At 43.7% G+C, this 21,186-nt stretch overlaps 1 protein-coding gene across 5 annotated transcripts in view; it reads right to left on the bottom strand.

Moving 5' to 3' along the window:
- The window catches only part of SPTBN1 (spectrin beta, non-erythrocytic 1), a 344,310-nt gene that overhangs the window by 62,323 nt on the left and 260,801 nt on the right, over nt 1-21,186 (bottom strand). For all 5 annotated transcript variants that reach the window (XM_082249276.1, XM_082249278.1, XM_082249279.1 and 2 more), the window contains 5 exons: nt 19,948-20,704; nt 15,522-15,724; nt 14,057-14,147; nt 11,298-11,444; nt 8,902-9,165 (listed from right to left, as the gene is read on the bottom strand). In XM_082249276.1, coding sequence (XP_082105402.1) covers nt 8,902-9,165; nt 11,298-11,444; nt 14,057-14,147; nt 15,522-15,724; nt 19,948-20,704 — 1,462 coding nt within the window. The remainder of the gene's footprint in view (nt 1-8,901; nt 9,166-11,297; nt 11,445-14,056; nt 14,148-15,521; nt 15,725-19,947; nt 20,705-21,186) is intronic.

The raw sequence follows: 21,186 nt of genomic DNA, 5'->3' as shown, positions 1-21,186 counted from the left end.
TGTTCCCCCCATCCATCCAGCGGCATCCCTCCCGCTGCCTGCTGCAGCTGCTGACCGGCACTATGACGGGCCAGCTGTCATGCGAAGCAGGGGGTGATGGGGGGTGTGTACTGGTGAAAATGGGCCTTGGTAAACGTGTTCACCAGCCCCCTTCCTAAAGTGCAGTGGACCGAGGCCGCCATCGCTAACGATGGCTCCTGTGTCCACTGACCGTTAGGATGATCAGCTGATCACATAGTAAACTGAGTGTTTACTATGTGTAAGACTGCAAGTTTATGGATGAATAAGAAGTCTCTATACAGACTCCTTATTTCATTTATGTAAAGTGCTGCAAAGAAACAGACTTTAAGTCCCTGTCTCAAAAAAAAAAAAAATATATATATGTGGGTCTGTTTAGACCTCGGATATCTCATCAAAGACCCCCGGCCCCACGCCCAAAAAATTACAGAACAGACGCACCGGAGGGAGGCAGGAGGAGGGACAATATTTTTTACTGTGCAGGGAATCGCCGGCGGAAGAGAATGATATCTGAATGATGCCTGCAGCTGTAGGCATAATTTAGATATCACTACTCAATGTCCAGGACGTCATATGATGTCCTATGGGCGGAAAGTGGTTAATATCCAATTATCTGCAGTGGGGATCGACAAGAGTAGAATGTAATGATTTATAATGTGAAATATAAATCGACTAATGGATTTAAAAAGTGTTATACACATATTTGGGCACAGTGTAGTGGTTAGCCCTTTCACCTAGCAGCAAAAGGGTCGCTGGTTCAAATCCCAACCACGACACTACCTGTCTGGAGTTTGCATGTTCTCCCTGTGCCTGCATGGGTTTCCTCCGGGTACTCCGGTTTCCTCCCACACTCCAAAGGCATGCTGGTAGGTTAATTGGTTCCTGTCTAAATTGGCCCTGGTATGTGTATGTATTAATGTCAGTTAGGGACCTTAGATTGTAAGCCCCTTGAGGGTAGGGACTGATGTGAATGTACAATGTATATCTAAAGCGCTGTGTAAATTGACGGTGCGCGCTATATATATATACATATATATATATACACATACATATATACAGTGGGTACGGAAAGTATTCAGACCCCCTTAAATTTTTCACTCTCTGTTATATTGCAGCCATTTGCTAAAATCATTTAGGTTCATTCTTCTTCCTCATGAATGTACACATAGCACCCCATACTGACAGAAAAACACAGAATTGTTGACATTGTTGCAGATTTATTAAAAAAGAAAAACTGAAATATCACATGGCCCTAAGTATTCAGACCCTTTGCTCAGTATTTAGTAGAAGCCCTCTTTTGATCTGATACAGCCAGGAGTCTTTTTGGGAAAGATGCAACAAGTCTTTCACACCTGGATTTGGGGATCCTCTGCCATTCCTCCTTCCAGATCCTCTCCAGTTCTGTCAAGTTGGATGGTAAACGTTGGTGGACAGCCATTTTTAGGTCTCTCCAGAGATGCTCAATTGGGTTTAAGTCAGGGCTCTGGCTGGGCCATTCAAGAACAGTCACGGAGTTGTTGTGAAGCCACTCCTTCGTTATTTTAGCTGTGTGCTTAGGGTCATTGTCTTGTTGGAAGGTAAACCTTCGGCCCAGTCTGAGGTCCAGAGCACTCTGGAAAAGGTTTTTGTCCAGGATATCCCTGTACTTGGCCGCATTCATCTTTCCCTCGATTGCAACCAGTCGTCCTGTCCCTGCAGCTGAAAAACACCCCCACAGCATGATGCTGCCACCACCATGCTTCACTATTGGGACTGTATTGGACAGGTGATGAGCAGTGCCTGGTTTTCTCCACACATACCGCTTAGAATTAAGGCCAAAAAGTTCTATTTTGGTCTCATCAGACCAGAGAATCTTATTTCTCACCATCTTGGAGTCCTTCAGGTGTTTTTTTTAGCAAACTCCATGCAGGCTTTCATGTGTCTTACACTGAGGAGAGGATTCCGTCGGGCCACTCTGCCATAAAGCCCCGACTGGTGGAGGGCTGCAGTGATGGTTGACTTTCTACAACTTTCTCCCATCTCCTGACTGCATCTCTGGAGCTCAGCCACAGTGATCTTTGGGTTCTTCTTTACCTCTCTCACCAAGGCTCTTCTCCCCCGATAGCTCAGTTTGGCCGGACGGCCAGCTCTAGGAAGGGTTCTGGTCGTCCCAAACGTCTTCCATTTGAGGATTATGGAGGCCACTGTGCTCTTAGGAACCTTAAGTGCAGCAGAAATCTTTTTGTAACCTTGGCCAGATCTGTGCCTTGCCACAATTCTGTCTGAGCGCTTCAGGCAGTTCCTTTGACCTCGTGATTCTCATTTGCTCTGACATGCATTGTGATCTGGAAGGTCTTATATAGACAGGTGTGTGGCTTTCCTAATCAAGTCCAATCAGTATAATCAAACACAGCTGGACTCAAATGAAGATGTAGAACCATCTCAAGGATGATCAGAAGAAATGTAAAGCACCTGAGTTAAATATATGAGTGTCACAGCAAAGGGTCTGAATACTTAGGACCATGTGATATTTCAGTTTTTCTTTTTTAATAAATCTGCAACAATGTCAACAATTCTGTGTTTTTCTGTCAGTATGGGGTGCTATGTGTACATTCATGAGGAAGAAGAATGAACTTGAAAATGATTTTAGCAAATGGCTGCAATATAACAAAGAGTCAAAAATTTAAGGGGGTCTGAATACTTTCCGTACCCACTGTATATATATATATATGACTGAACACGTCTACCCTGTGCTTAAGTATCTTGCACCTCAAATACTGCTGCCGCTGCTCATCGGTGACTCAAAAAAGTACCTGAAATATTTGTCCTGATCCCTGGAAGTAAAGCCTCAGAAAAATTCAATTTTTTCATGCTGATTTAAGAAAATCTAAAAGCAAACATTAGTAACCCCACATAAATAGAGAGAAGCTACTGAACAACTGGAAGTCAACCAACAGAATAAACCACCAGAAAGGGGCCAGCGTCAGGTCAGTTCTGCATCATCGTTAACTGTGTAGCCGCCTAAGGCTAGCCATGTGTGCTTAGATTTCCTGCAAGGCTGAACGTGAGAATTAAATTCTCCCCAATCCACACTAGGTAGCCTGGATGGAAGAATCTCCCATATCGGCTAATGTATTCAGACATCCGCAGCACCCACGGCTGCCTGAATGCACCAACAGTGACTGCGCTTCTGATAGGATGCATTTACTATTTGGCTGATCATATTCCATCCAGCTCAGTTGTTTTTTAAATCGACTTTTGGTGAGCCAGGTGGTACCAACAGGCTCACTTAAAGGTATCTGAAATGCATTGTTAAAGAATAATTCTAAATATGGATACCTCATACATCATTACATTGGTACTGTTTGGACCACTGTAACTATGTAAATGCTATACCTGGCCAGTGCCCCAGAAGCTGGAAATCACTGAAGTATACACCCCTACTCCAGTGATCGCCACTTGCTTATGGGTCCTGTGCTGAGCGGCTGTTCCAATGTCATCTGAATGCAGGAGGTTGGCCACTTAGCACGGGAGCCATTCTCTGAACTAATACAAAGCACTCAGATTACATGAGGTGGAGAGCGTGACATCACCGCCCTCCAGCCCCCACGACCAATCAGAGAACGCTTTGAATTCATTAAGACACTGCAAAGCATTCTCTGAATTGCGTCCATGCTGAGCGGCCAACCTCCTATGTTCAGGATGCAGCAGGGCAGCCGCTTGGCATAGGGCCCAAAAGGAAACAGAGATCACAGGAGTTGCATTGTCTGCCAAAGTAATTTACAGCTTCCAGGGGCATCAAACATCCTGAATTATGGAGTCCATTTGTATGGACTCTACATTTATATGTGGATATGTGCTTAGCTTGTGCCCTTATCTCTATACCATTACAGATAAATAGTATTGTGTTTGCGGGTTGACTTCTACTTCCCTTATTGGTTCCTCTTTATGCCTCCACCCCAACCTGGGAAAAAGTGATTGGTCCTCTGCACATCTAGGTTGTTCTGGACCTCTACTGAGGAAGTCAACGCCTGTGGTTGGGCTTCGACATCACGCGTATAGGGGACAGAGCCTGCATGCTGGAAGCTGTCTCTTCCTAGATACCGTTTATGCTGACTTCTATGCGCTTTGGAAGCGCCACCTTTGTGAGCACTATTCCTTTTACTCAATAAATCGGTTTACTGCAACCATACAGAGAGCCCTAGATCTCTTCCTTTGTTCCCCTTTTATGTCTATCGGTGAGAATCCCTCTGGAGGTGATAGGCTATCCATAGACTTTACTATCTGAAGGTCCCTGTGTATATACAACGCTGTGATTGACCCAGCAGTGGGTCTATAGTGGAGGTGAGAGACCAAATCACCTGCTGGTGGGATAGCACTAATCACGAAAGCACTAATAAGTTTTGCACAAAATTCTTTTGGACACGTGGATTCACCGTTTATTTGATTGATTGTATGGACATTGGAACATGTATGGACACTGATTTTGAGTTTTATTACACTATGTGTGCACATGACTGGCGCAACACTACTTTTTGGTTTATTTAGTTTATATTGTGTGGTTTAGACACTTTTAGTGTGTGCAGCCAGTCTTTATATCATTTGTTTATTGCACCATTCACTATTGATATTTTTTTGCGCTGATAGTTTTTGTTATATATATACCCATGCATTTAAACTTATTGTATGTTTTTCTGTTTTCAGTCATAGATACAGGATGTTAAAGTGTATATCTGTCTTGTATTAGCATATGTTTTGAAGAAGTGGTTGCAAAAAAGTGTTAATAAATGACTCGATACATATAACAGTAATCCTGCTTTGTGTGCAAAAGTGGTATCTTTTGTATTTCTGTCCTTTAGGATTAATAATAAAAGTTTACATGGATACATTTTTATCAACTCAATTGCTTTTTGTTTGTTATTAATATACCGGTGGGTTACCGTAGAACACTCGTTTCCTTCTTTTTTCCTTGTTGCTGTAATGTTTTGGGTTGGTTCCCTCCCCAGTATAAGGCTCTTTGAGCCATTATTTTAGTGCTACGTCAGCTGATATATCAGCTCCACACTATTTATGATCACTAATATGGTATATACATACTTATTTTGGTCCAAGCAAGACCAGTGTAACTATGTTTACAATATCCATACCTGGAATTCTTCTTTAACCGCCTCCCACCCCCTGTATAGACAAGAGACAGCAGGCGGAATGCACTCTCGTTCTGGGAAAATGTCATACAACGTCGTCCAGTCTCACCACAATTGCGCGCCCCCAGGGGCACGCAACGCGGCGATCGTGCTGTGTCCCTGATCTCAGTAAAGAGCCGATGACGTGGCTCTTTACCCATGTGATCGGCTGGGTGCAATCACAGCTGATTATGTGTAAACATTGAAGTGCCGTTAATTGGCTCTCCTCGCCTCACACTGACAGTGTGTGAGGAGAGGAGAGTCGATCAGTGGTATCTCCTCACAGGGGAGACTGTACTGATCATCAGGGCACGATTATCAGTGCCCTGATAATCAGTGCAGCCCCAACAGCGCCCACCAGTTCTGTCAGTCTGTGCCCATCAGTGAAACCACTATGTGCCCATCAGTGCTGCCTTTTAGTGCCCATCAGTGATGCCCGTCAGTGCTGCCTTTTAGTGCTCATAACTGATGCCAGTCAGTGCTGCCTATCTGCACCACCTACCCACACCCATCAGGGCAGCCTATCCACGCCCATCAGTGCCGTCTATTAGCGCCCATCAGTGAAGGAGAAAAATTGCTTGACAAAATTTTCTGACAGAAAGAAAAACTTTGTTTCAAAAACTTTCGGTCTTTTTAGTTTTTTAGCAAAAAATAAAAAAAACCCACCCATAAAAAAATACCACCAAAGGAAAGCTCTGTTTGTGGGAAAAACAATTATAAAAAAATCATGTAGGTACAGTGTTGCATGACCGTGCAATTGTCATTTAAAGTGCGACAGTGCTGAAAGCTGAAAATTGGCCTGGGCAGGAAAGTGGGGGCGACCCTGTAGGCTAGCAGTGAAAACATTTTGCAATGCAGCTTGCTGTGTGCAGTTAATATCTTAAATATGAAATAATTTCTAAATGATAATTTGAAGACAAAAAAAACTTGCAGTGTGTTATGTCACAAGCAGAGGGTGCTGTATGGTGTGATGCTTGGCATATGTGACAAACATAATGGATCTAATAATTTGCACATAGGATTTCAATGTCACATGGAGCCTTTGTCCCTGGAGGGATTCAGTAGCTTTTCTAGCCAGCCCTGGCTGCACAAATTTGGCTCGCGTCTGCACTAAATTTAACACTGCACTCGGGGAGAGAATGACAGACGGAGAGAAAAGAAAAGCTCTGTGTGAATGACTTCTTTCCTGGGTACAGTGCCTACTCAATGCCTCTTCATAGTCCTTTCACTGGCTGACATTTGAAAGATCACATTCCGGCACAAGCTGTCTGAGACTTCAGCACAATAAATGTGCAAACAGAAGCTGCATAGAGCCTATAACTGGCAGGGGCTGCGTAGGAGGACAGTCTGAATTACACACTCCCTTTTGTCCCGGGCTATTTCTGATCACTAATGAATTAAATGTTTCAAGTCATTAGACTCCCTTTACTGGGTTTGCCTATGGGTCACTGAAAAAGATTTCCAAATATGCTGCAAGCTTTGTTATGTGTCCTGTGCCTGGCACCCTCTTGTGATGGAAGGTTTTAAAAGTCCTTTGGTATTTGATGGAAGCAAAGGCCCAAATTATGTAATCAGCAGATCTGAAGACACAGAGGGCAATGGAGTCCACTTAAGGCACGTCATTCATATGGAAGCTGCTGGACAAGAACCGAAGAATCTGATAGAACAAGTACACTACGCAACCCAAGCAACTGTCAATGATGTGGTTCTCTGAAGCCACATGCTCCTAGCCCAATGTAAGCAAGAGGGTGGCAAGCCATACATGTTTAGATTTCACTCATTCAGCCCCGCAGGCTTAAAAGGGGAACTCCAGGTCCCTTCAGAAAAAAATAAAAGTCAGCAGCTACAAATACTGTAGCTGCTGACTTATTAGGACAAATACTTGTACAGGTATCCAGCAGAGTCTTCACCCAAAACAATTTTTTTCATCGGTTCTCGGGTGCTGCCGCTGCCATCTCAGCTGAGGGAAACCAGCAGTGAAGCCTTGCGGGTTTACAGCCAGTTCCCTACTGCTGCGCTTTGTGAATGGCTCCACAGCAGGGGGACGGAGGGGGGCCAAACTTTGCCACTGCAAAGTCAGCCGGAATTGGGAGCGGGTACCTGTCAAAACCAGGTACGCGCTGGCACCCTGGGCTGGCACCTGCACCCTGATCATGCACACTTTATTTTAATGCTAAAGTGGAGTTCCATTCGATTTGTGTTTATTAAAAGTCAGCAGCTACATAAAGTGTACTGACTTTTAATAAACACACACTCACCTGTCCCACAATCCAGCGGTGTGGCTGCCCGAACCCTCGGTACTCGCCCTCTCCCCAGCATTACAAGTGTGGGCATCCGACTGACAGCTTGCAGCGTGCGCACTGCTCCTCCTCAATGGTCGGGCAATCTTCTGGGACCTGTGATGTGTTCCGGAAAATTGCAGGGAGGGGGAGAGGAGCACTTCCGCTCAGGTATATGTTGATTTTTTATATTTCCTACACTTATTCATGTTTATGAATTGCTGGATGCATTGTATATACATATTTATACAATCAATTTTATATAGATTGATGGTGTTTTTTAGCACATTTTTTTAATAGTAACTACATCGCGCATATATTATATTTGTTACACCTACCTGCATCCGTTGTTCTATATATAAATTACACATTTATTATTCAATAACTTATTTATTATCTCATTTCTTAATAGTCATTTTTGCAGATATTCAGTTTATAAACAGCGCCTCCTTTCATTATATTTTTCACTTATTATGTATGTGCTTACTCACATTTAAAGGGGTAGCAGTTCATATAAAGTTAAACAACATATTCTAGTGATCGACCGATATAGTTTTTTTAGTGCCGATACCGATATTTTGGTCATCGGATATCGGCCGATATTTTCGGACATTTAAATTTTTTTTTTTTTTTTAATTTTTCACAGGTACTGTTGTGGAGGGATCTGGGGGTCTAAAAGACCCCAAACATCTCCTCTGCACTTAAAAGCATTCAAAACGCCAAGTTTGACTGTTTTGAATGCAAGCATTTTTTTGAATTTGCCGCCGAGTACCCGGAAGTCATGACATCACTTCCGGGTTTTTTTACACCCGGCTTTGATCGGGTCTTCTCTTCGGTGACCGTGCAGGTAGGATGCCCGGATCTCCCGGTGGGAAGGGAAACCCGGACGAGCCACAGAAGGCGGCTGGAGGGGTATGTCCCCTCCTGCTCCTTGTAATGACAGCCAAGCGGTTTCTCAGCCACATCGGTTGTCATTATAAGACAGCCGACCGTCGGCTATGGACGCTGGTACCGGGGTGATGCCTCTAGCTGCAGGCATTACTCCGATACAGCACTTTCCCGAAATATCAGCAATATCGGTAACCTCAGGGGCCGATTCCGATATATCGGGGAAAGTGCATATCGGCCCCCGATATATATTAGCATTGCCAATAATCGGTCGATCCCCAATATAGTCTTTGGGGTTTGGCGCCTTCACAATAGTTTATAAAAATACACTTGTACTACAGTGTAGCACAATGTAAAGATGTGAAAGGTATCAGTGTATTTTTTTCTATTTATTTTTATTTCAGGTATTTGAGACTTGTGGAGAAATGAATGGTCCCTAAATATAAGGAGAGATTTACTATCTGGAAATAAAAGTTGTATGTGGAGAAGCGCATAAAATGGCACAGATAACTGATCCTTACAATTACTTAGGCTCTTATCAGCCAATCACTCACCTGCTGCTTCTTCAACAGGATGTTCACACTGGTGAGATCCTTGCCATAGTCATCAGACTGAATCTGACTCTCGAGTCCATGAAGCCACTTGTCCAGATCTGCACAGCTCTGGGTGAACAGTTCAGCTTTGTTGGCATCGAAAAGCCTCTGGGCCTTTGTCTGTGTGGTGTTTTCCAGCTCTTCCCACATTTCATGCAGGCCTGTCATCTTCTCCTTCACTATGGGCTCCGTTTCTGGCTTTTCCGCAATCAACTGGTTTCCTTCCTACAACACAGGAGAAAAATACTCAGAATTGGCCATGACATTTTTTAGTGGAAATCTTTAAGAGCCAAAAGACACAATTCCAGGAAAGTTAAAGTCTGGTGCTTTCTAAATATGAAAAATAAATGATCTAAATGACAATGACACAAACCTATATTTTGTACAGTCTTGTGGTTAGTCTTTTACTGGTTGCTAAGTGGAGTATAAAATTAAACTAGAGGTGCACCGAATAGAAATTTTAGTGGCGAAAACTCAGGATGCACCGTCGAAAACCGAAAATGACAGTTTTTTAAGAAAAATATATTTTTTAAATAATTCTACAATAATTGTTTTTTTAATGAATACCATAAACTTAAAAGAATAAGAAATTATTGTTGGCAATTATCTGCACCTTTAGTGCAAGAAAAGCTCAAGAAAAATTAATTCCTTTAAATTCTATGTATGTCTTTACACTGGTATGTTGCGATTCCGTTGGGGTGTTAAAAATCTTGCTTGCTATAATTTTGGTCAGCTGAAAAAAAAACGCACCTCCAAAATAAAATGCCCCCGTGTTATGTTTTTGATGCGGTATTTGAGTCACATGACCTATGAAAAACAAACCATAGGGACAGTAAAATCGCCATTCAATATCGGCAAAAGTGTCAGTGCCATTATCGGCACGTTTTTCTCTTACCAGCAAAATGCCGATAACACCATTTATGGCTGCTGAAATTTCAGTGAATCTCTAAATTATACATAAGAAATGTTATACCCATAAAGGTGTTTTGTACAATAAAGCTTCCCCAAAAAGCGCTTCACATGACTTAGCAGTCTCTCAAGAGATCCTCAACTTTTGTGTTCCGTTCAAGATTGAATGAAGTGGAGATGATTCGATTACTGCCCTGCCTCTCCACCTCATCCAGTCAGAGAACGGCTTGCATGCATTAAGAAAAATATAAGGCCTTCCTGTGAATGGCGCCCATGCTGAGTGAGCAACTCCCTGGGTTACTATATAGCAGGGCAGCCACTCATGGGAGCATGGGACCCAGAAGACTGTGGTGAGAACTACTGTAGTAGCGACTACCACAGATGCTTCCACAGTAGTCATCAATGTAACTATTCAATAGAATCCATATCTGGGATTCAGCTTTAAAGATTTGAATGATGGTAGAGCAATACCAGCTCAGAAGCTTACCTCCACAGAACAATTCAGCTTAAAGCGGAGTTCCAGCCTAACCGCACACTCACCTGTCCCACGGTCCAGCGATGCGCCGTCTTCTCCCTCTCTGCTCCGTGGCGCCGGCATCACTGATGTGGGCACCCGGCTGTGACAGTTTGCGGCTTCACAGCCGGGTACGCACAGCTCATGCGCGAGTTGCGCTATGCGTCGTGATTGGCCGGCATACTTCTGGGACCTCTGACATGTCCCAGAAGATTGCAGGGAGGGAGGGAGAGAGGAGAACTTCTGCTCAGGGCGCCGCGGCGCTCCGAGCGGAAGTGGGAGCGGGTACCTGTCAAAACTAGATACCAGCTCCCCCCCAAAAAAATGACATGACAAATGTGGCATGTCAGGGGGTTAGGACTATTTAAAGCGGAAGTTCCACTTTTGGGTGGAACTCCGCTTTAAAGACAGAAAGTCCATTCACTTCTCCCTACTCCTCATATATATTGCTGGGTTGGGCCTGTAGCTTATGATTTAAAAAGAGAAGTAGGGCGCTGTCAGCGGACGTCAATCAGCCGGTCCCGGCTTTGAAAGGAAGATGCCTGACCGGCAGCTGGCTCAGCCTCTCAGTGCACCACTCCCTGCACAGCCCAGCACTCCAGTAAGCACTGGAGAAGCAGAGCAGAGAGCCTTTGACCAACAGTCACCAGCACTCTGCTCACTGAAGATAGCTGAAACTGCCAGCGTAAGTGCACCCTTGATCCCCAGTACTGTACTCAAATGGAGCTCAGAATCCCCTGTCTTGATAGGTTGTGCTTCTGCAATTTAAAGCTTCATTTTCAGTTTTAAATAGAGTGCAGCTTTAAGAGTCTGGATGCACATTATTTTCGCCTCAACATTATAAATGTGCCAGCATACGTAATCCCCAACTTGCTGCTAACTCGAGACTTAATCTTTCCAGCGCCACTGACGTACTGTATTTAGAGCACATCACCTTCTCTATTTTGTCCAGCCATTCCTTGTTGGATGCCAGTTCTGCCATAAAAGCTTGGTGCTTCAGCCATTTACTGTGCAAGTTCCTGGCTTCATCATACGACATATCCCGAGCAGTGAGCATTTTCTCATTAATCCAGAGGGACAGCTGGAAGATGAGGAGAAAGAGCGTTATTACTCATAAGACACATGCCAGGTTAAAACAAATTACTGTCTGAAACATCTGGAGCATATTATAGCCATTAAAACAAATGAAAACCATATGGAGCAATTCATCTATGCTCTTCGATGAACTCGGGGTCCAGTGTACTACACATTGCTTTATGAACGGCAATAAAATATCTATTTCTCTTACATGGGAACTGCTGATTGCTAGCACTGCCGTATTTAATATCGTGACAAATGAAGGGGCACTGGTAATCACAAACTAATTTAGTGATTGAAGAGAAGGGAAAACTGGCTGAGGTGGGTCTGGTTCCCAAACATCTCCAGCTGTGTTGGTGACAATGTCAGCTTAGGGTTGTCACTTTTATCTTCTACCAGAGCCCATTAATAAAAACATGAGGCATGTAGTCTTCATGCATCATTAATACACAAGAAAATGAGGACTGTCCAAGAAAGAAGCCATGCATGATGACACATCAAAGATGTGTGGATTTATGAAGACCGAACATTTATATGCCAAGAAAACTGCAGTATACAAATTGGGCTGGATTTTCTACACAAATTAACCCCTTCCTACCGAGAAGGCTGTTTAAGCAAGTTTTAATGCAGGGGTGTCAAACACAATTTCATCAAAGGGCCGCATAAGCAATATGATTGCCCTCAAAGGGCTACATACAAAGTGCAGAGTTCAAGAGTGCATTATGTACAGAGTGCATTATATACAGAGTGCAGGGTTTAGGGGTGCGTTATGCACAACATGCAACCCAACCCCCCAAAGCTTTCTCGCATTTCTCTCTCCTACCAGGCCCGGCTCTAGTACCTACCTGTGTAGGCGGCTCTGCCTCGCCTTGCAAAGAGGTTTCTCATTCACTCAGATTCTCGAGATCTGTCCCTGCCACGAGTGTGGGCAGAAAAGTGACAGCAGGGAGGGGAGGGCCCAAGCTGGAGGTGGTGGAATGGTGTTCCACCATGTTCTGACTGAAAAATAGGGTGTGAGGGCCACTTGACAAGGCCTGGAGGGCCAGATTTGGCCCGCAAGCCTTGTGTTTGACATGTGTGTTTTAATGCCAGATGGCAGGGCGCACTTCCCAATGACACGATCAGGGTGATTGGATGTCACAGTGGTCACAAGATCAGGGGTCCATCCTGCTGGCTACCAATCATAAACAGAGGCCGGAGGCAATCTGTAATTGTGGGCTTTATTCACAAAAGCAGATTGCATACGGTATTTAGGCAGTTTCCCAAATACAGCATGCGATCCTGAAAATGTCAATTCATTAATGCTTTATGAGGTATTTCCTGCACAAAACAAAAATGATCGTTAAATACTGCATAAAACAGCATAAAAGTAAATTCACAAAAGAAATAAATAAATACATGTGGTAATTAAGTTGTGTTCCCGGCATGCGATAGTTAAGGATCGTATTTGATTTTAACTGGTTAAGGAATGGGTGGCCGCCAACTTCCTTAACAACCAGTAAATGCCATGGTTGTTAAGGAGCGGGTGGCTGCCGTCTCCTTAACCACGACTCATCTGTTGCAGCTTGCCTGGTCGGTGATGTCATAAGGGGGCAAAAGTCACCCAGTGATGTAATTGGGTGGCCCCACCCCTCAGTTTATTTAGAGGCAGGAGGTGGAGTTGTCATTCAGCAGGAGTCAGCGTCGGGTGTGGAGCTTTTTTAAAAAATGTTTTTAATGTGGGTCAGCAGAGCAGTGTTCATTGGGATTGGTGATGGATCTACACTGAGGGACATTTTTTTTTTCAAATAATTTAAATTTTTTCAATAAACGACTTGTCAAAAGCCATATGTGTGTTTTTATTTACTTTTTGAGCGCTTTTTTTGGTGAATGAGTAGGGGTAACAGTACCCCTATTCATTCACATGAGGGGGGCTGGGATCTGGGGGTCCCCTTGATAAAGGGGACTTCAAGTTTCCGATTCAGACTCCCACAGCCACTGCCCAAGGTTGTGGGGAGAGGCGTTTTCCTCATCAACATGGGAATAAGGTGCTTTGCAGGGGGGGGCACATGTCCTCAACATGGGAGGGGGGTTTTTGGGCCGCCAACCCATGTTGAGGGAATATGGCCTGGTATGGTTCAGGAGAGAGGGGTGGGGGGGGGGAGCACTCGCTTGTTATGGACAAATAATGAGACAGCAGTGGGGGGCTTCCAAACTCCTGGAGATTGGCAATATAGAATGTTTGATCCTGGGGCTCCCAGGAAATTCTACAACAGGGACTCCAAAAGGCATGATGGGGTTTTGCAACACCTATAGAGCCGATGCCTGCCCACACCTGCTCTTCAAGGTTATGTGATCTTTCATAGAGGAACTTCTAGATGTCTGCATTTTACATCTGAAGACACTTTAGAGCGTTTAAAGTCAACACAAGTTCAATTCACTTTAAATTCTGTTGAAAGAAGAACAAGGTGAGCATAATAAAATACCACTACACACCCTGCAAGACCTTCTGAAGTGTTTCCGAGAATTTTGGATGTTACTCAGTACATTATGTGCTACTATAATCTAATCTAATAAAAAATGATCCTATTTACAGTGTTCATCTCATTTTGGCCATCGCATTGGCACCTCACATACCTCTTGACAATCCTGCAGGAACTTCTGCATCTCTCTGTTGTCCTTCAGTCGGGATAAAAGATCATTTGCTGCCTCCCGATTTCTCTGATGCCTTAAAAATAATACAATAAAATTAAAAGGCTTGATTTAAAAGTCATGCCTAAATTCGGTCTTGTTGGATTTTTAAACAAATGCATGAAAATGAAAACCTTCAAAAGCAAAAAAAATATCAATAAAATTATAAAAGATTAAAGAAAAAGAAAAATAGAAACAAAATCAGTGTTGTATAAAAAAAGACTGAAAAATGTAGAAATCAGTTGTGCTTTTTAAATGTTTGCTGTCCATCTAAATGTTTAACAACATACACGAAAGGAACATAGCTGTCAGCTATCTGCCTGACCATTGGAGATAATACCTAAAATAGTTGGGTTGCAGTGCATTTAGTATAAGGGCTCTTTCACAAGGTCCGCCTCCGTAGGCGGATCTGTGCTGCTCAGCGGGGATCGATCCGCTGATCGCCTCCGTAGGCGGATCTGTGCTGCTCAGCGGGGATCGATCCGCTGATCCCCGCTGAGCCGGCGGATGACAGCTCTGTCTCCGCTTGCAGTGCGGAGAGGGAGGTGTCACAGCCCCGCTGCTCTCTATGGGGGATCGGATGAGAGCGGACTGCCTGTCTGCTCTCATCCGATCCGATCCCTGAACGGATGGAAAAATAGGGTTTCCATCCATACAGATTTCACGGACAGGATCGGATGGCAACGCAGGTGTCTCCGCTGACATCCGCTGCCCCATAGAGCTGCATGGAGGATCCGAACAGATCCGCCTAAAAATCTGACAGGCGGATCTGATCGGATCGCCCGCGTGAAAGAGCCCTTAGGGTGCATGCACACGGTCGTAAAAATCAATACGTCAACCAGTAAGCAGGATCTTGCTATGAGAAGCTGACAGCAAGATCCTGAGATAAAAGTGCTCAGTAAGCATGTGTATTTTGAGCATCATTTACAGGTGTGCAAGTGCACAGTATTATTACAGCCTATCAGTTGGTAGGACGTAGGGGGCTATTGCCACCTAGCATCCTCCATTGCTAGGATGCAGATGACTATTGCTGCCTAGATTTCTCAGTTGCTAGGGATCAGATAGCCATTGATGCTTAGCATTCTCCATTGCTAAGATGCAGGCTTCTCTTGTACTCAAATAGAGTACACGAATGGTGTTCGCACACGTTTACATGCGGATACCGTAAAATACAATCCACATGCAGTACCTCAGATGTATAGTTTCTTATTTTTTGTTACAGATCTGTAGGCAGTGCAAGTTTACGGATCTCTAAAGCAAGTGTATGCATAGACCCATAGAAAATAATATATCAGATCCGTAAACATATCCGTAAAAAAAAATAAAAAGGTTACTGATAAAAAACATACTGGCAAACTGATGCATCATACAGAAGACCACTACGAATAGAAAATACACTATTTATCCAAACCTGCTGTCAATAGAATCAACTTTTTCTTCGATTTTATCAGAGTTGATGTTGCCATCCTTGACCAGTCTTCTGCCGGTATCTACAACTGCGTTAATCTTCTCTTCACTGGCATCCATGGTGGTCATGAAGTCTTCTTGTTTCTTTATGGCGGCTTCAGCTGCTTCCAAGTTATTGGGCATTTCAGTGTGTGCCAAGACATATTCCTTTGTGGAAAGATAAATCAGAACTGATCACAGGACAGACAGGCGACTTTATGTTTGCATAATCCTGACTTGTTTCATTGTTAGGAATGACTGCAAGTTTTGTTATAAAATCAAAAGTTCTATGTTGTGCTATTCCACCATATCTGAGTATTTTGATGTCAAGACCCTTAAAGGGATACTACAAATAAAAACTTTTTTTACCTTAACGCATTGTTTGCATCAGGGTAAAAAAAATTTCAGGCTCCCTGTGCCCACCCTTCCCTTGTATAAAGAAGGAGAGGGGAGAAGAGATCTGCGCTGTGCACGGCTGCATCTATTCTCTCCTTTCTTCCTCTTCACACAGCATTTGAGCAGCAGCAGGAGCCATTGGCTCTTGCTGCTGTAAAACAAATGCAGTGAAGAGGAAGTGGGGGGCGGGCCTACGTCCCGCTGTGTAAGTCTAGTGGCGCTTTTCCACTGCATGGAACTGAACGGTTCGGCTCGCTTTTTTGCTTTTCCACTGCTGGTACCGCATGGTACGGTGTAGGAACGGTTCGGTACAGTACGGTGGCGCTTTTCCACTGCATGGAACCGAGCGGTATGGCTCTCAAAAACAGTACCACCTCGATTGTGGTTCCAAGAGGTACCATACCGGTACCATATCCCACAATCCTTTGCATGCAGTCACTACTAGCCACTGATTGGTCAGAGAATCCCACCCACCCCATTGTTATCCCACCCACTTAACTTTAGTACTACTTTAGTGGAAAAGCAAACCATAAAGTACCGTACCGAACCGTTTTAACACCGTACCATGCGGTACCAGCAGTGGAAAAGCAAACCGGGCCAAGCAGGGCCGAGTAGAGCCGAGCCGGTACTTGCAGTGGAAAAGTGCCATAGGAAGTGGGGCTCCATAGACACACAGGTCAGGAGCGAGCACAAATTGCATGTCCCCATAGCAAACCGCTTGCTATGGGGACACACAAAAGAGGAGCTGCTAGGGACCCAAGAAGAGGAGGATCGGGGCCGCTCTCTTCAAAACCTGTACAGAGCAGGTTTAAAAGAATTACATCTATATAAAACATGGCGTCTGTTTATAAAAAAAATGCGTCAGCAAAAAAAAGAAGAAAAAATAAAATAAAAAATAAAAGAGAAGAGCTACATAATGCAGATATCGCCGGCTCATTTCAGCTGAGCCCATCAAACTGAATTTAACCAGCTAGTTGTAAGCATGCTTTGAGAATCCAAAGGGATGTCAATATTCCCTTGTTTGATATCTTTCCTCAACTACAAAGACCAGATTGTTTGGAAGATGACTTACAGGTAAATAGACAGGGTCACTAACTAAAACTATATAGGCACACATAAAGAGGAGCTCCACCCAAAAGAGGAAATTCCACTTTAAGCACTCCTCCCCCCTCCTCTGCCACATTTGGCATGTCATTTTTTGGGGGGGGAGCGGGTACCTGGTTTTGACAGGTAACCGCTCCCAATTCTACTCCTCCTCCCTACCTGCCGTCTTCTACAACGCCAGACCATTCAGCAGGCGCAGTGCGACTTGCACATATGCATCGCGCACCCGGCTGTGAAGCCCCAAGCTGTCACAGACGGGTGCCCCCAATTGAAATGCCGGCTATGGAGAGAGGGGAGGGAGAGAAGTGGCAGTTCGGATGACCACATCGCTGGATCCTGGGACAGATGAGTGCGTGTTTATTAAAAGTCAACAGCTACACTTTCTGTAGCTGCTGTCTTTTAATAAGCACAAAAACGACTGGAGCTCCTCCTTTAAGTGCTGTAAAAATAGAAAAGAAGTGCTTATTATAGTTGGTCTTCTTCTTTCATCAATCTTTGAGCAATCGGTTGTGGAACTTCTGACACTACCCAGAAGTGTCAAAGGCTTCTTCAGCCTGCAGTTACTTCTCCCTGCACTAATGTCACCAGATTCACTTTTCATCAGCAGACAGCTTTGATGACGTCTGTGTAGGGGGAGTTGGGACACATCTGGATAGTGTCTGTGGTTTCACAACAGACTAATTCGTTTTAAAGAACTTTGGGCCTTAAAAATAAAAATGTTTATCTCAGCCTCTTCTGAAATGGAACGTTGGTCTCTCCTAAAGTCCACCATTACTAAGCATTCCATTAGCAACTAATAAAAGAGTATCTGGGAAAGCGGTTTCCATATAGACTGCCAATTATGTATAATATTACTTCCTGTGATCAACCCTCATTATAAAATAAAAGTTATAAAAGTGTTCTCTACCCTACATATGTTCAAATAGTTCTAAAGAAGTAGAATTAGGTTTATATAGAGTACTCTATGGCAGTGGTCCTCAACCCTGGCCCTCAGGGCCCACTAACAGGCCAGGTTTGCAAAATAACTGAAATACATCCCAGGTGATATCATTTGCTGCTCAGTGATTGCAGTACTCTAGTCTGCATCTCCCCAAGGTAATACTTAAAATATGGCCTGTTAGTGGGCCCTGAGGACCGGAGTTGAGAACCACTGCTCTATGGGGTTAACTAAAACTGGAGAGTGCAAAATCTGGTGCAGCAGTGCATGGTAGCCAATCAGCTTCTAACTTCAGCTTGTTCAATTAAGCTTCGACATAAAAAACCTGGAAGCTGATTGGTTTCTATGCAGAACTGCACCAGATTTTTTCACTCTCCAGTTTTAGTAAATCAACCTCTATATCAAAACTACTTCTGCTACTTTAGAATTATTTAAATGTATGTAGGCTGGAAACACCCACAACAGATAAATGTGTTACAAAAAAGAAAACTGCAAGAAAAAAAACAAAACTTTCTGGAAGCATTTTGCATCAAAACAGACCAATACAACCATTGAACAAAGAAATGTGGAAGTGCTGTTCATAGCAATCAAATGTAAAATAAAATTAGAAGTAAAATTACAGTTGGCATCTGACTGCATTGGAAAACACCTACGTTTTATTTTCCTCCAGTCTTTATATACGAAGCCCTGTTCATACCAGACGTAATTGGATGAGAAAAAATGTTCATCACGGTTACATAGACAGAACATTGAGATTTAGGTGTTAAAAGGCACTCTGCCTTCACCCAGGGTCTGTTAATGTTTGGTGAGGTTTAGAAATTCTGAACGGAGGACAACAGTATACATCCCATTAAGGCTAAGTTCACATGTAGGCGTTTTGGGGCATTTTTCAGCTCTAAAGCCCCGTACACACGCACAGATTGTTGGCCGGAAATTGTCGGCCAACGTCCGATCGGCCGATTGTCTGCTTGTTAGTATGATGCTTCCGACAACCAACTGCAAATTTTCGGCCGAAAAAAATCTGGTGTGCATGCTATAAAATTTTTGTTGGCCAACAACAGAACGGCCGATTGTTCCTCAGTCAGTACAGATTTCGGCTGACAAAAATCAGATGAGCAAGACTGGGCATGCTCAGAGTAGAAAAAACACACGGAAAGTAAACCAGCACATGACATCTCTTCTGAAGTTGGTTTTTGTTGGCCAACAAAAGTTCAGTGCAAGTCTAGAGCACATTTCAACCAACAAACACCACTGGACAAAAGACGGCCGATCGGTCGGCCAACAATCTGTGCGTGTGTACCGGGCTTTAGGATCAGCTCAAAAAACGACCAACAATTCAAATCCATTTCAATGGCCCCTGTTCACATCTGAGCGTTGCAAAACCTTGAGCAAAACGCCAGACGCTCCAAAAAGTACATGAGCTTCTTTTTGGGCAGATTACAAGCGTTTTTATTAGATGTCAATGCCTGCCTCCAAACACCTGCAAAAAACGCCTATAAAAACACCTGTAAAAACGCCTATAAAATAGCAACGCCTAGATGTGAACGTACCCTTGTTTTTTTTTTTTTCACTATTTCCTGAACATATATGTTCACTTCCAACATATGCTCCAAATCAGCCTTTCTCCAGCAGGGTTCTATGGAATCCAAGGATTCCCCCAGAGGTTGCTAGGAATTTCTTGAGTGATTAACAATTTCTGCCTATCAGATAAGTAGCGTTCCATTGCATTGACCATCACACTAATGTACTGTGAGTTCTAGATACAGTATTTATTAGAATGGGTCCCCTGGGACCGGAAAGTTATTTCATAGGGTTCCTCGATGTTAAAAAGTGGAAGAAAGGCTGCTCTAAAGGGTTTTCTTTACATGCAGAAATTCTTGCAACACTGAGGTTAAGTTAATGTCTCCAGAAATGTCGAAAATGTTTTTCTTCATTCCTGCCCTCATCAACATACCTGGTTATTAAGAAAAGCTTCTGCTTGCTTGGTGTCTCTTAGGAAGAGCTGATAGGCATGGGACTGAGATAAAAGGTTCTGCCTGTTCTCCCACATTTTGTGAAGCTCGTTCCAGCCAGTGTCAAGAGCCTGGAGACGTTGACGCAAGAACATGTACTGTGCATCTGTCTGTCCCTGTGTCACCATCTCACCCATGTCCCTCATCTTCTGGTAATCCTCTTCATAGTTGTTGATTTCATTTTTAATGTTTTCGTGTTGAGTAAGTAGCTTCTCTGCTTCTGCTAACGTATTTGGCATGTCCTCGGAAGCAATGGCTGTCTGTGTCCTAGATAACCAGGACTGAAAATCATCCAAGTCACGAAGGAACTGTTGAAGTTTGCTGGCTTCACCAAGAGACTCTTCTCTATTCTTCAGGGTGGTCTTCATTTCTTCCCATACTTCATTAATCTCTGCAAGCCTGCTCATGATAGCCTGAGCTTGGTCGGGATGCTCAGCTTCCAGTTTCTCTGCTTCTTTTTGCAGATCAGACAGTTTGGCCTCAATGGCTGCCAAGTCACGTTCCATACCGGTTAACTTCCTCTGGAGTGCCATGACTCCACCAAGGTCATTGCCCAGGTCTTGAGTTGACTCAATGACTTTGGTCTTTTCCCTAATCCAGGACTTGGTCTCATTGCATTCAAGATGGTAGTTCTGAATACTTAGTGCTGAACTGAGGGCATCCTTTGTCCTGTCGACCAATTCTCTAAACTGGCCCCACCTAATAGAAAAACATGAGATTTTGATTAGGTTTTGGTCTGAAGTTTGTTATTTCAGTTATTATTCCAAATCACCTAGATCCTTTAGTACAGTTATTATTCCAAATCACCTAGATCCTTTAGTACAGTTATTATTCCAAATCACCTAGATCCTTTAGTACAGTTATTATTCCAAATCACCTAGATCCTTTAGTACAGTTATTATTCCAAATCACCTAGATCCTTTAGTACTGTTGGGGTTTAGAAGTCTAGTTGCTGAAAGTAGATTGAAATATTCCTCCTTTGATAACCCCCCAGCCCATAATCTTCCTGTGCAGAGAGGGGTTAACAGAGCTGATGGTGGCAGGCACTGATCAAAAGTGCCTGACTATGCCCACCCTTTCCACCAACCTCCTCCATTCACAGAAACAGGTACTATAGCTCCTATGAATGAAATATGATCAGTGAATGAATCATTCAGCCACCTGTCCTCCATTCATAGATC

This window comes from Pelophylax lessonae (genome assembly GCF_965119305.1).
Source record: "Pelophylax lessonae genome assembly, chromosome: 3".
NCBI lineage: Eukaryota > Metazoa > Chordata > Amphibia > Anura > Ranidae > Pelophylax > Pelophylax lessonae.
The sequence above is the reverse complement of the archived record's forward strand: the minus strand, read 5'-3'. Positions and strand labels throughout refer to the sequence as shown.